General features: G+C 45.4%; 1 protein-coding gene across 1 annotated transcript in view; it reads left to right on the forward strand.

Moving 5' to 3' along the window:
- Positions 1 to 14,210, forward strand: part of LOC138657768 (uncharacterized) — a 49,030-nt gene that overhangs the window by 7,699 nt on the left and 27,121 nt on the right. The window contains exons 3-4 of the mRNA XM_069745433.1: positions 12,312 to 12,533; positions 12,653 to 12,748. Coding sequence (XP_069601534.1) covers positions 12,312 to 12,533; positions 12,653 to 12,748 — 318 coding nt within the window. The remainder of the gene's footprint in view (positions 1 to 12,311; positions 12,534 to 12,652; positions 12,749 to 14,210) is intronic.

The raw sequence follows: 14,210 nt of genomic DNA on the forward strand, positions 1-14,210 counted from the left end.
AAACCGCGCTGAATTGCTGCAGAAAAAAAGAAGGACCATGTCACTTCTTTGTGCAGAATCGCAGCGATTCTGCACCCATAGAAATGCATTGATCCGCTTACTTCCCGCATGGGGCTGTGCACACCATTCGGGAAGTAAGCGGATAATGTGCGGGTTATACCCGGGGTGGAGGAGAGGAGACTCTCCTCCAGGCCCCGGGAACCATATTTGTGTTTAAAAAAAAAAAAAAAAGAATTAAAATAAAAAATCATGTTATACTCACCTCTGAAGTCTCAGCGCTGCACGCGGCCGTCCGGTCTCAGGTTTGCTATGCGACCAGGACCTTCGGTGACGTCGCGGTCACATGACCGTGATGTCACCGAAGGTCCTGGTCGCACAGCATCTTTGGAACCGGACCGCCGCCTGCAGCGCCGAGGAGATCGGGACGTCAGAGGGTGAGTATATCATGATTTTATTATTTTTAACACTACTATTGATGCTGCATATTGCTGCATATGCAGCATCAATAGTAGGGGTAAATCCCGCAGCGGAACCCGCAGGACAAACCGCGATAAATCTGCAGGGATAACCGCAGCGGGTTTGCCCTGCAGATTTATCAAATCCGCTGTGGGAGAACCCGCAGGATAAAAAGGAACGTGTGAATGTGGCCTTACACCAGCAGATGACATGGCTCCCCAAACCATCACTGATTGTGGAAACTTCACATTAGATCTCAAGCAGCTTGGATTGTGTGCCTCTCCACTTTTCCTCCAGACTCTGGGACCTCGATTTCCAAATGAATTGCAAACTTTACTTTCATCTGAAAATAACACCTTGGACCACTGAGCAGCAGTCCAGTTCTTTTTCTCCTTGGCCCAAGTAAGACGCTTCTGGCGTTGTCTATTGGTCATGAGTGGCTTGTCACAAGGAATGCAACACTTGTAGCCCATGTCCTGTATACGTCTGTGTGTGGTGGCTCTTGAAGCAATGACTCCAGCAGCAGTCCACTCCTTGTGAATCTCCCAAATTTTTGAATGGCCTTTTTTTAACAATCCATTCAAGACTGTGATTATCCTGGTTGCTTGTGCACCTTTTTCTGCCACACTTTTTCCTTCCACTCAACTTTTCATTAATATGACTACATGACTATGACTACTATGAATACAGACTAAGGGACATTTTCAAATGCTTAAGAAGCCTTTGCAGGTGTGTTTTGTTAATTATTCAAATTTACTGAGCTAATGACTTTTGGGTTTTCAATGGCTGTAAGCCATAATCATCAACATAAACAGAAATAAACACTTGAAATAGATCACTCTGTTTGCAATGACTCTATATAATATGAGTTTCACTTTTTCCATTGAAGAACTGAAATAAATTAACTTTTTGATGATATTCTAATTTTGTGAGAAACACCTGCATATCACATTGAGACTACTGTATATACATTTTATAGGTGATAGTGAAACTGCTGTGTATAGTCACAGTATCACTTATATAATGTATATACAGCAGTATCCTCTATACAATGTATATAGATTGGTATTACTGTATATACATTATTTAAGTGATAGTGCAACTGCTGTGTATAATCACAGTATCACTTATATAATGTATATACAGCAATATCATCTATATAATGTATATAGATTGGTGTAAATACATTACATAGGTGATACTGTGACTGCAGTTTATATGTTGTGTAGGTGACACTGCATTTAAACACAGCTGTCTATATTACTGCAACTTCTATGTATAACTATCACCTATATAATGTATACAGAATCCTATATATGCAATATATAGGTGATGCTGCTTCTGCTGTATATACAATATATAGGAAATACTGTGCAGTATCACCTATATAATGTATATACAGCAGTAGCAGTATCACCTACATCATGTATATAGAGCAGTCTAAATACATCATATAGGTAATACTGCAACTGTTATATATACAATATATAGGTGATACTAAAATTATATAAAGCAGTAGAAATATCACCTATATATTGTAAACAGACTGTTCTATACTCAATATATCGGTGATAATGTTACTGCTGTATATACATTATATAGGTTACACTGCTACTGCTGTATATAATCACAGTATCACCTACATAACATATTTTCAGCACTAGCAGTATCACATATATGGTATAAACATGATACAGGTACATAGAAACATTTATATTGGGACTTACCCAGATCCTTGAGATGAGGGTGAAATCTGCAGCATCGGACATGCAGAGGAGCGGATCCTGAAATTTCTCTGTGACGGTGAGCAGGAAAAATCTTTTGAATAAAGCTCCTGGTGTGCGCACTATCTCGCTCGCCCACGCTGAGAGCTGTTATGGGTGTCGTGCATGTGTCATGACAAGGGCCGCCGTTCGCATGTCATCACAAGGGCAGCGTGCACGCACTTTCACGCGTGATGGCAAGGGCTGCTGAAGTCGCCGTGTGGCCTTGTCAGCGTGTGCACGCAAGACAGCGTGCGTAAACAGGGGATTCTTCAAAAGTTTTAAAGGGTCCGCTTTGCAATTTAGAGCCGCCGGCCCACTGGGCATATGCCCGCCTTGGCAGATTGCCAATCCAGGCCTGGGCATGGTGTCCTCTAATGATTCAAGCAAATTTTACATTCAAGTCGAATGACACTGCTTCGCTTCCAAGCCCTGTTGTGAGCCCAAACAGCAGTTTTCTCTCACATATGAGAAATGTATGGTGCAATTTCTCATGTTACCCTTATGAAAATGGGGCTAAAAAATCTTTGAAGAAAATTAAATTTTTTTTAAAATTTATTTTCACGGCTCAATTTTATAAACTTCCGTGAAGCACCTGAGGGTTCAATGTGCTCACCATACATCTAAATATATTCCTTGTGGGTCTAGTTTCCAAAATGGGGTCACTTGTAGGTGATTTTCACTGTTTAGGCACATCAAGGGCTTTCCAAATGCGACATGTCATCCTCTTATTGTTGCAGTAAATATTGCATTCAAAAAGTAAAATAGCGCTCCTTCCCTTCCGAGCTGTGCCGTAGACCCAAACAGTGGTTTTCCCTCACATATGGGGTATCGGCATGCTCAAGAGAAATTGCACAACAAATTTTGCGGTCCATTTTTTCCTTTACAGTTTTGCACACATTATCATCACTGTCCCCGTTGGGGCTCACAATCTAAATTCCCTATCAGTATGTCTTTGAAATGTGGGAGTACCCGGAGGAAACCCACGCAAACACGGAGAGAACATACAAACTCTTTGCAGATGTTGTCCTTGGTGGGGTTTGAACCCAGGACTCCAGCGCTGCAAGGCTGCTGTGCTAACCACTGCGCCACCGTGATGCCCGAATTAATAAACTTCTAGAATTGGTTTTGAGTAGAGATGGGCAGACACCTGGATGTTTGGGTCCGGCCGAACAGTTATATAGTGTTCGGGTACCAGAACAGTACCCGGATCAAAACCCGAACACGGACACCATTCACTTGAATGGGGGGCCCGAACATCGAGTGTTTGCTGCGTTATGTGCATGACAGCGCGGCAAACATCACTTCTGATCGGTGGTGAAACCATGCCCACCGGTCAGAGAGCTGCGCTTCCCACGCTGTCAGACAGTGTGAGTGTTCAGCTGTGATCGGAGGTGTAAAGTTTACCTCCGGTCAGTGGTGTCAGCTGATGGGGCTACTGCTCCCATTATCTGACACCTGCTGCCGCTAATAACAGCGAGAGCAGGAGCTGCAGATGGGAGTATTCATTAGCTGCTCCCGAACTGTAAATAAATAATTTAAAAAAATACCTGGCGTGTCCCCCTGTATTTTTGTTAACCAGCCAGGCAAAACTCACAGCTGGGGCTGCAACCCTCAGCTGTCTGCTTCAGCAAGGTTAGTAATCAAGAATAGAGGGGTCCCCACACCGTATTGTTTAATTATTTAAATAAATAATTTTAAAAAACGTTATGGGGTCCCCCCATTTTTGACAACTAGCCTTGCTAAAGCAGGCAGCTGGGGGCTAGTATTCTCAGGCTGGTAAGGGCCATGGATATTGCCCTCCCAGCCTAAAAATAGCTGCCCGCACATCTATTAGATGCGCCAATTCTGATGCTTTACCCGACTCTTCCCTCTTGCCCTGTAGCGGTGGCAAGTAGGGTGATAGTTGGGGGGGGGGGGGGTGATGTCACCTTTGTATTGTCCGATGATATCAAGCCCCGAGGTTAGTAATGGAGAGGCATCATTTATTTTCCCAAGGGTTAAAGGAGAAACTGGCCCCCGAAAGTTGTTGTCCAATTTGTCCTGAGTACGCCGATACCCCATATGTGGGGGGAACCCCTGTTTGGGCGCATGGCAGGGCTCTGAAGGGAAGGAGGGCCATTTGACTTTTGGAATGAAAAATTAGCTCCAATCGCTAGCGGACACCATGTCGCGTTTGGAGAGCCCCTGTGTGCCTAAACATTGGAGCTCCCCCACAAGTGACCCCATTTTGGAAATTAGACCCCCCAGGGAACTTATCTATATGCATAGTGTGCACTTTGAACCCCCAGGTGCTTCACAAATTGATCCATAAAAATGAAAAAGTACTTTTTTTTTCACAAAAAGTTTAATTTAGCCTCAATGTTTTCATTTTCACATGGGCAACAGGATAAAATGGATCCTAATATTTGTTTGGCAATTTCTCCTGAGTACATCGATACCTCACATGTGGGGGTAAACCACTGTTTGTTCACACGGCAGGGCTTGGAAGGGAGGGAGTGCCATTTGACTTTTTGAATGAAAAATTAGCTCCAATCGTTAGCGGACACCATGTCACATTTGGAGAGCCCCTGTGTGCCTAAACATTGGAGCTCCCCCACAAGTGACAACATTTTGGAAACTAGACTTCCCAAGGGACTAATCTAAATGTGCGGTGAGCACTTGGAACCCCCAAGTGCTTCACAAAAGTTTAAAACGCAGAGCCGTGAAAATAAAAAATAATTTTTCTTTCCTCAAAAATAATTTTTTAGCCCGCAATTTTTTATTTTTACAAGGATAACAGGAGAAATTGGACCCCAAAAGTTGTTGTCCAGTGTTTCCTGAGTACGCTGATACCCCATATATGGGGGGGAACCACTGTTTGGGCACACGCCGGGGCTCGGAAGGGAAGTAGTGACGTTTTGGAATGCAGACTTTGATGGTATGGTCTGCAGGCATCATGTTACGTTTGCAGAGCCCCTGATGTGCCTAAACAGTAGAAACCCCCACAATTGACCCCATGTTGGAAACTAGACCCCCCCAAGGAACTTATTTAGATGTGTGGTGAGCACTTTGAACTACCAAGTGCTTCACAGAAGTTTATAATGCAGAGACGTGAAAATAAAAAATAATTTTTCTTTCCTCAAAAATAATTTTTTAGCAAGCAATTAATTAATTTCACACGGGTAACAGGAAAAATTGGACCCCAATAGTTGTTGCCCAGTTTGTTCTGAGTACGCTGATACTCCATATGTGGGGGTAAACCACTGTTTGGTCACACGTCGGGGCTCGGAAGGGAAGTAGTGACGTTTTGAAATGCAGACTTTGACGGAATGGTCTGCGGGCGTCACATTGCGTTTGCAGAGCCCCTGATGTGCCTAAACAGTAGAAAGCCCCCACAAGTGACCCCATTTTGAAAACTAGACCCCCAAGCAACTTATCTAGATGTGTGGTGAGCACTTTGAACCCCCAAGTGCTTCACAGAATTTTATAACCCAGAGCCATGAAAATAATAAATCATTTTTTTCCCACTAAAATAATTTTTTAGCCCCCATTTTTTTATTTTCCCAAGGGTAACAGGAGAAATTAGATCCCCAAAGTTGTTGTGCAACTTTTACTGAGTACTCGTATGCCCCATATGTTTTTGTAAACCACTGTTTGGGTGCACGTCAGGGCTCGGAAGGGAGGGAGCACCATTTGACTTGTTGGAACGCAAGATTGACTGGAATCAATGGTGGTGCCATGTCGCGTTTGGAGACCCCTGATGTGCCTAAACAGTGGAAACCCCTCAATTTTAACTCCAACACACCCCTAACCCTAATCCCAACTCTAGTCATAACCCTAACCACAACCCTAACCCCAACACACCCCTAACCACAACCCTAACCCCAACCCTAACCCCAACACGCCCCTAACCCTAATCCCAACCATAACCCTAACCACAAGCTTAATACTAACCCCAACACACCCCTAACCCTAATCTTAACCCTATTTCCAACCCTAATTCCAACCCTAACTCTCATTCCAACCCTAACCCCAAGGCTATGTGCCCGGATTCGTGTGAGGATTTTTCCGCACCGTTTTTGAAAAATCCGCGGGTAAAACGCACTGCGTTTTACCTGCGGATTTCCAGTGTTTTTTGTGCAGATTTCACCTGTGGATTCCTATTGAGGAACAGGTGTAAAACTGTGCGGAATCCGCACAAAGAATTGACATGCTGCGGAAAATACAATGCAGCGTTACCGCACAGTATTTTCAGCACCATGGGCACAGCAGATTTGGTTTTCCATAGGTTTCCATGGTACTGTAAACGTGATGGAAATCTGCTACAAATCCGCAGCGGCCAAATCTGCACCGGGTGCACATAGCCTAATTCTAACCCTAATTCTAACCCTAACCCTAATTGCAACCCTAATTCTAACCCTAATTGCAACCCTATCCCTAATTGCAACCCTAACCCTAGTTCTAACCCTAACCCTAGTGGAAAAATAAAAGTAAATATATTTTCTTTATTTCATTATTTTCCCTACCTATGGGGGTGATAAAGGGGTGGGTTTATGTACTATTTTTTTATTTTGATCACAGTGATCAAAATGTACCTGGAATGAATCTGCTGGCAGATTCGGCGGGCACACTGCGCATGCGCCCGCCATTTTGAATGATGGTGGCGCACATGGAGAAGATAGATGGACACCGGAGCTCGGTAGGTAAAGGGGGGTGAGATCGGACCACAGGGGGTGAGATCGGACCGTGGGGGGAGCGGACGGAAGGACGGTGGGGAGCGGAGGACAGCAGAGGACAGGACGCAGGGGGGCAGATCGCGGTCTCCAGCCTTGACCGATGTTATTGCAGCATCAGCCATGGCTGGATTGTACTATTTCACCAATTTTCATTAGTGAAATATTATGATTGCTCTGATTAAAAGTGAAACAGTCACTTTCAACAGCCAATCAGAGCGAACGTAGCCACGGGGGGAGCGAAGCCACCCCCCTGGGCTCAAGTGCAACTCCTCCTGTACCTGCAGGGTGGGTGAAATTACAGTTAACCCTTTCACCCGACCTGCAGGAACGCGATCATTCTGTGACGCAGCACATGTGTCACAGGTCGGATTGGCACCGACTTTCATGATGCATACGCTGTGTCACAGGTCGGGAAGGGGTTAAGGGAATAAGAATTAAAAAATTGCAAAATGTTCCAAATTTTCACCAAATTTCAATTTTTTCACAAACTCAAGTTACATAGAAGAAATTTTACCACTATCATGTAGCAAAATCTGTATAGGTATATGTGTGACTAGCAGTAATTTAACATCTGTCCTGAGACTGCAGGTCTCACAAGGGGTCACAACATATATTATCCTGAGAAGCAGTCTACTGTCTCCACTCTTGCCAGGGGGTCTTGCTAAGAACCAGGAAGGGGAAACGTTTAACACCTTCGGCTCTCTTGAAGGGAGATGTCAATTGCAGCCTGACACTATCTATCTGTGAGAAACTTAAAACAGAGAATTTCAGAGGAAATAAAATATTAATTGGTGGAGTGTCCATGGTCCAATCAGAGTCAAGCAATTATAATAACAGCTTGAGATGCTGGTCTAGAAATCTGACCTCAAGGGTGACTCTATAAATTAGGCCTGTATACATAGAATCGTGTTCACAGATTGAGGGGCAGCCAAGCTGATGTGTTCCAGTCCATACTCGTCTGGAACACATAGATTCGGGCTATTCGGCTGGCTCTACAGCACTTTCATTATCTTCGGGCAGGATGCCCCGTCTGGATCCAATTGGACAATGCCACGACCGTGGCGTACATAAATCATCAAGTGGGTACCCGCAGGAAGGCGGCCATGCATGAGGTAAAACAGATCCTCTGTTGGGCCGAGAAGTACCACTCTGTGATCTCGGCAGTCGACAATCCGGGAGAGAACTGGACGGCGGATTTCCTCAGCCGACAGGGTCTGGTGTCCGGGAAGTGGTCGCTTCACCCGATGTTTTTCAACAGATTTGCCAACACTGAGGGACCTCGGACGTGGACCTGATGGCTTCCAGGGTAAACACCAAAGTGCCCAGGTTTGTAGCCCGATACCGGGATCCACAGGCAATCGCTGTAGATGCCTACCTTGGAACCAGTTTAACCTTCCATACCTGTTTCCTCCGCTAACACTGCTCCCAAGGGTCATCAAAAAGATCAAGATAGAGCAGGTCCCAGCAATTCTGGTCACTCTGGATTGCCCTTGGCAGTCTTGGTACGCAGACCTGGTACAGCTGCTCACCGAGACACCCTGGCGTTTGCCAGAGCGCGAGGACCTTCTCTCCCAGGGTCCAATCTACCACTAGAGCGCAGGGGCCCTGTGTTTAACTGCCTGGCCGTTGAATCTTGGATTCTAACCCAGGCCGGGTTCTCCCAGAAGGTGGCCGCTACTATGATTGGCGCCCGAAAGCCCGCCTCAGCACGTATCTACCATCACACCTGGAAGGTCTTCTTTGCATGGTGCTGAGAGCGCGTTTAATCCCCTCTTTGTTTCTCTATCCCCAACATTTTAGCGTTCCTCCAGGTCGGTCTAGATTCGAGTTTAGCACCAAGTACCCTCAAAAGACAGTTGTCGGCCTTTTCTGTCCTTTTTCAGCGCAGAATCGCTACTAATTTACAGGTGAAGACCTTCATACAAGGCGTTGCTCACATGGTACTGCCTTACAAGGCCCCCTGGACGCTTGAGACCTTAACCTGGTCCTAGAGGTTCTGCAGGAATCTCCATTCGAACCTCTTCAGGACATTTTCTTGACATTCCTTTCCTGGAAGGTAGTATTTCTAGTGGCCATAACTTCCATCAGGCGGGTCTCGGAGCTGGTGGCTCTATCCTGCCGAGCTCCGTTTTTGCTTTTTCATCAGGATAAGGTGGTGCTTAGGCCAGCACCCCCTTTTTTGCCAAAGGTTGTTTCCTCGTTCCACATGAACAAGGACATTGTCTTGCCTTCGTTTTGCCCGGCGCCAACGCATCGGGTGGAAAGGGCTCTCCATACTCTAGATCTAGTGAAAGCTCTCAGGAGATAAGTGTCTCGGACGGCATCCTTTTGACCGACAAACACACTGTTTGTCCTTCCCAAGGGTTGCAGGAAGGGGACTCGCGGCCTCAAAATTGACCATAGCCAGGTGGATACGTTTGACTATCCAGGAGTCCTACCACATCAGAGGCACAGTCGTTCCGGTTGGGATCAGGGCACACTCCACTCGGGCAGTGGACTTTTCGGCATCAGGCATCAGCAGAACAGGTTTGCAAGGTGGCGACCTAGTCCAGTCTACACACTTTCTCTAAACACTATAATGTCCATACTCAGGCTTCAGAGGATGCAAGTCTGGGTGGGAGGATTCTCCAGGCAGCGGTAGCACATCTATAAGAAATAGGTGCTCAGGGATTATACCGTGGAGTTGGTTTCCCACCCAGGGACTGCTTTAGGACGTCCCACAGTCCTGTGTCTCCGAATGAGACTAAGGAGAAATATGGATTTTTGTGTTCCTCACGGTAAAATCCTTTTCTCCGAGACGCTCATTGGGGGACACAGCACCCACCCTACTAGCCAGATGGCTTCTTCTTTATTATTTGGTGTTTTTGTTTCTAGACATGTTGCACCTGTGTTAAAGCTGATTTATTTTTTGTTCTCCTACTGCTTTTCTGCACCACACGGGATTAGCCTGCGGCCAGTGTCAGGGTATATACGACAGAGGAGGAGCTAACTTTTTTTATGTTTACTTAGTGTCAGCCTCCTGGCGGCAGAACCATACACCCACAATCCTGTGTCCCCCAATGATCGTCTCGGAGAAAAGGATTTTACGATGAGTAACACAAAAATCCATATTTTTGGCAGCAATGCCAAATGATATGTTTGGCGTAAAGGCAACACAGCTCATCACCCTGAACACACCATCCCCACTGTTGAACATGGTGGTAGCAGCATCATGGTTTGGGACTGCTTTTCTTCAGCAGGGACAGGGAATATGGTTAAAATTGATGGGAAGATGGATGGAGCCAAATACAGGACCATTCTTGAAGAAAACCTGTTGGAGTCTGCAAAAGACCTGAGACTGGGACAAAGATTTGTCTTCCACGAAGACAATGATCCCAAACATAAAGCAAAATCTACAATGGAATGGTTCACAAAAATGGCCAAGTCAGAGTCCAGACCTCAATCCAATTGAGAATCTGTGGAAAGAGATGAAAACTGCTGTTCACAAACGATCTCCATCAAACCTAACTGAACTCGAGCTGTTTGCCAAGAAGAATGGGCAAGAATTTCAGTCTCTCGATGTACAAAACTGACAGAGACATACCCCAAGCGACTTGCAGCTATAATCACAGCAAAAGGTGGCGCAACAAAGTATTTAAGGTACCGTCACACTCAGCAACTTTTGAACGATAACAACAGCGATCCGTGACGTTGCAGCGTCCTGGATAGCGATCTCGTTGTGTTTGACATGCAGCAGCGATCTGGATCCTGCTGTGACATCGCTGGTCGGAGCTAGAAGGCCAGAACTTTATTTCGTCGCTGAATCACCCACTGTCATTGCTGGATCGGCGTGTGTGATGCCGATCCAGCGATGTGTTCACTGGTAACCAGGGTAAATATTGGGTTACTAAGCGCAGGGCCGTGCTTAGTAACCCGATATTTACCCTGGTTACCATTGTAAATGTAAAAAAAAAAAACACTACATACGCACATTCCGGTGTCTGTCACGTCCCTCGCCGTCAGCTTCCCGCACTGACTGTGAGCGCCAGTATACTAATTCTTGATTTATTTTTAGGTCCAACCATAGTGTGGATAATCGGCCACTCTTTTGTTTTTTGGGCTCAGAAGCGAGCGGCTCAACGGTCGTATACAGAGAATTTGTCCTTCGATCTCTCTTTGGTTCAAATATTTTGGCATGGTGTTCGCGGACTGAGATGGTATAACCTGGTTTTAGAGTTTAAATATTGTTTTAAGTTCTTTCCTTTTCCCGATGTGGTTGTTTTTCACGTGGGTGGCAATGATCTCGGAAGGTTGAGAACCTTAGATCTACTCGCAAGTATGCAAGCCGATATTGTTAATCTCCGGCAATCTTTTCCCTATCCGGGTTTCATATTTTCCAAGATCGTTCATAGGTTGGCGTGGAAGACAACCGATTTCGGTTTCATGGAAAAAATTCGGAAAAGAGTGAATAGGAATATGGAAACATTTTTACCGATGGTTAACGGTTTTTCTTATAGGCACATCGACCTTGAAGGTTTTTTACCTGGACTCTACCGGCAAGATATGATTCATTTATCAAACATTGGTTTGGATATTTTTAATTTGAACCTTCAGAGCGTGGTGGAAAAATGGCTGTGCAGTTTGGGGGGGGCCTCAACTCGCTGAGTTGAGGCTTGTGGGAAAATCGCCCAGTCTCTGGGTGGATGGATTTTTGGATATTGGAGTGTTTGGTCATATTCTGATTAAGTTATTTGGTAATGGACTGTTATTTATTAATGAGTTACCCAAAATAAACATCACGGCCTTATTTTTCCACCAAAAGCTTTGTCGTGTCCTTTTATTTATGTATGAATGAGGCTTGTGTGGCCATGTGAGTATGTAGTGGTTTTTTTTTTACATTTACAATGGTAACCAGGGTAAACATCGGGTTACTAAGCGCGGCCCTGCGCTTAGTAACCCGATGTTTACCCTGGTTACCCGGGGACTTCGGCATCGTTGGTCGCTGGAGAGCTGTGTGACAGCTCTCCAGCGACCACACAAGGACTTTCCAACGATCACGGCCAGGTCGTATCGCTGGTCGTGATCGTTGGAAAGTTGATCAGTGTGAAGGTACCTTAAGTTAAAGGGGCCAAATAATATTGCACGCCCCACCTTTCACTTTTTGAATTTCCACAAAAATTTAAAATAACCAATAAATTTTGTTCAACTTCACAATTGTGTTCCACTTGTTGCTGATTCTTCATCAAAAATGTACATTTGCTATCTTTATGTTTGAAGCATGATATGTGGGAAAAGGTTGAAAAGTTCCAGGGGGCTGAATACTTTCGCAAGGCACTGTAACACTTCTTACATGCTTCTATCTTGCAATAATTGTCCCTTTTTTTTCTTATTTTAGGCAGTGGATCAGTGTTTACTAAGTCCTGACAACTCAAAATTTATATATTTAGTAAGCCTGACTGATTACTATGAGTACAATTGCATCGATAATGCCACAGTGGTGTACCAATTGCCACGACTCCTGCGGGAAGCCATGCTGAACAGTCGCCTGGTCAATTTCCTCAGAAAGGATCCCCGTGCTCACGGCATTCAGGCTCACACCAGAGCACAGTACTTAAAGGTAAAAACTAGAGAGCATTGCCGTTCTTTATCGCATAATATTAATAGTCAAATTTGCATATTAAAAAGTTGATGGTGTTGTTGGCTAGATGTTTACTATTCTATGTGTGTGCTTTGTAGGGTCTGCGATGCACTCATGTATGCAGTGATGGCTTTCTCAGGTCTCAAGCTATGATGTGTGGCATGTGTTCAATGAAAATTGGAGCATTCGGTCAGGTGACTACAATATAGACTATAGAGATTCTAAATGTTGGTTGTCGTTATCTCAATCTCCTTCTTCTTCTCCTCATGTTTATTCTGCGTTTCGTGTTAGAAATATGAAATCCACTATAAATATATATATATATATATATATATATATATATACACCTATATAATATGTCCAAAGGATGAAAGATGAATGAAATGTTGAATTTTGAATAGTGATGCTCGTTACTCAAGTTGAGCAAATTAAGTGACGAGTATAATGGAAGTCAATGGGGGGGATCTCCAGCATTTTTCTGGTGAGTCCCCCCCCTGCCCCCCCCCCCAACTCCCGGGAAGTCTGGAGGGGTCTAAAAACTGCTGAAATCAATGGAAACAGCAATGAAATGGCCTGGGAACAGCATGAAGAAGACCCCTGAAAAATGACTTGTATATAAACCGCTGCACGACCAGCTCTACTCTCGCCTACTGTATCCTCACCCATCCCTTGCAGATTGTGAGCCCTCGCGGGCAGGGTCCTCTCTCCTCGTGTACCAGTTGTGACCTGTATTGTTTAAGATTATTGTACTTGTTTTTATTATGTATATGGAGCGCCCCCGTGGGCAGTGGGGTACTCTGTACCGGGTCCTGCGGTTCACAGGGGGATGTCACGGTGGCTGATCCGCTCCGTGGCCCTGGGACGTCCGTGTAAAAGGGAAAGGTCTTTAAAGGGATAGAGTTTATCTTCGTGACACCATCTCTGGTGTTCGGTCAGGGTGACAGACGCTGTTTTAAGGCGTCCGCTGGGGTGATGTTATGGCAGCTAGATGGTATACCTTCCCACAGGTGAAGTATGTCCCCAGGGCTTCCCAGAGTGTGGATGGTGTGAGGCGCAGTGAAGAACGAGGACACAGGATTGCAGTCTCTTTACCTTTACTGAAGACTTCAACATCCACAGTCCAGGGCACCAGATCTCAGGGCAGGCAGAGTCCGGCCGGTTTGGAGGCAAATCAAGAGTCCCCTTGTCCAGGTAGAAATCAGTAGCCTTCCTCTAGCACCTTGGTATTGTAGTATCTTACTGCTAAGCCTCTCATAAGGTTCTCACAGATGTTGTAGATGTTATTGATGTTATGTCTCTCTCTCTGTCCCCCAGATGGATAGGACAAACCCGTATGACCGGTGGCTTGAGGAGTTTTACAGGGACTCTATCATGCCCCAGCCTCTAAGCGGTGCCACCTTGCCTCCTGGGTGTAGGGGCGGCTCAGTGATGTGAAATTAGCAGTCCTGCCGGTCTCTGAAGTAAAGCATAAAGGTCCTTACTCCCTCATTGTGCCGGCTACCGGGATTCTGCGCCACAGAAGGAGGCAGCCTGTGCAAGGCTGATCCCCTTCTGGTTTCCACTCCTTTGCTATGACTTCTTTTACGCTTGCTGCAATATGTTCTGCTTTCTATCCATCTGTTTCCTAGGAGCTGCAGCACTTCAGGCAGGGCCGGC

Source organism: Ranitomeya imitator, chromosome 1 (genome assembly GCF_032444005.1).
Source record: "Ranitomeya imitator isolate aRanImi1 chromosome 1, aRanImi1.pri, whole genome shotgun sequence".
NCBI lineage: Eukaryota > Metazoa > Chordata > Amphibia > Anura > Dendrobatidae > Ranitomeya > Ranitomeya imitator.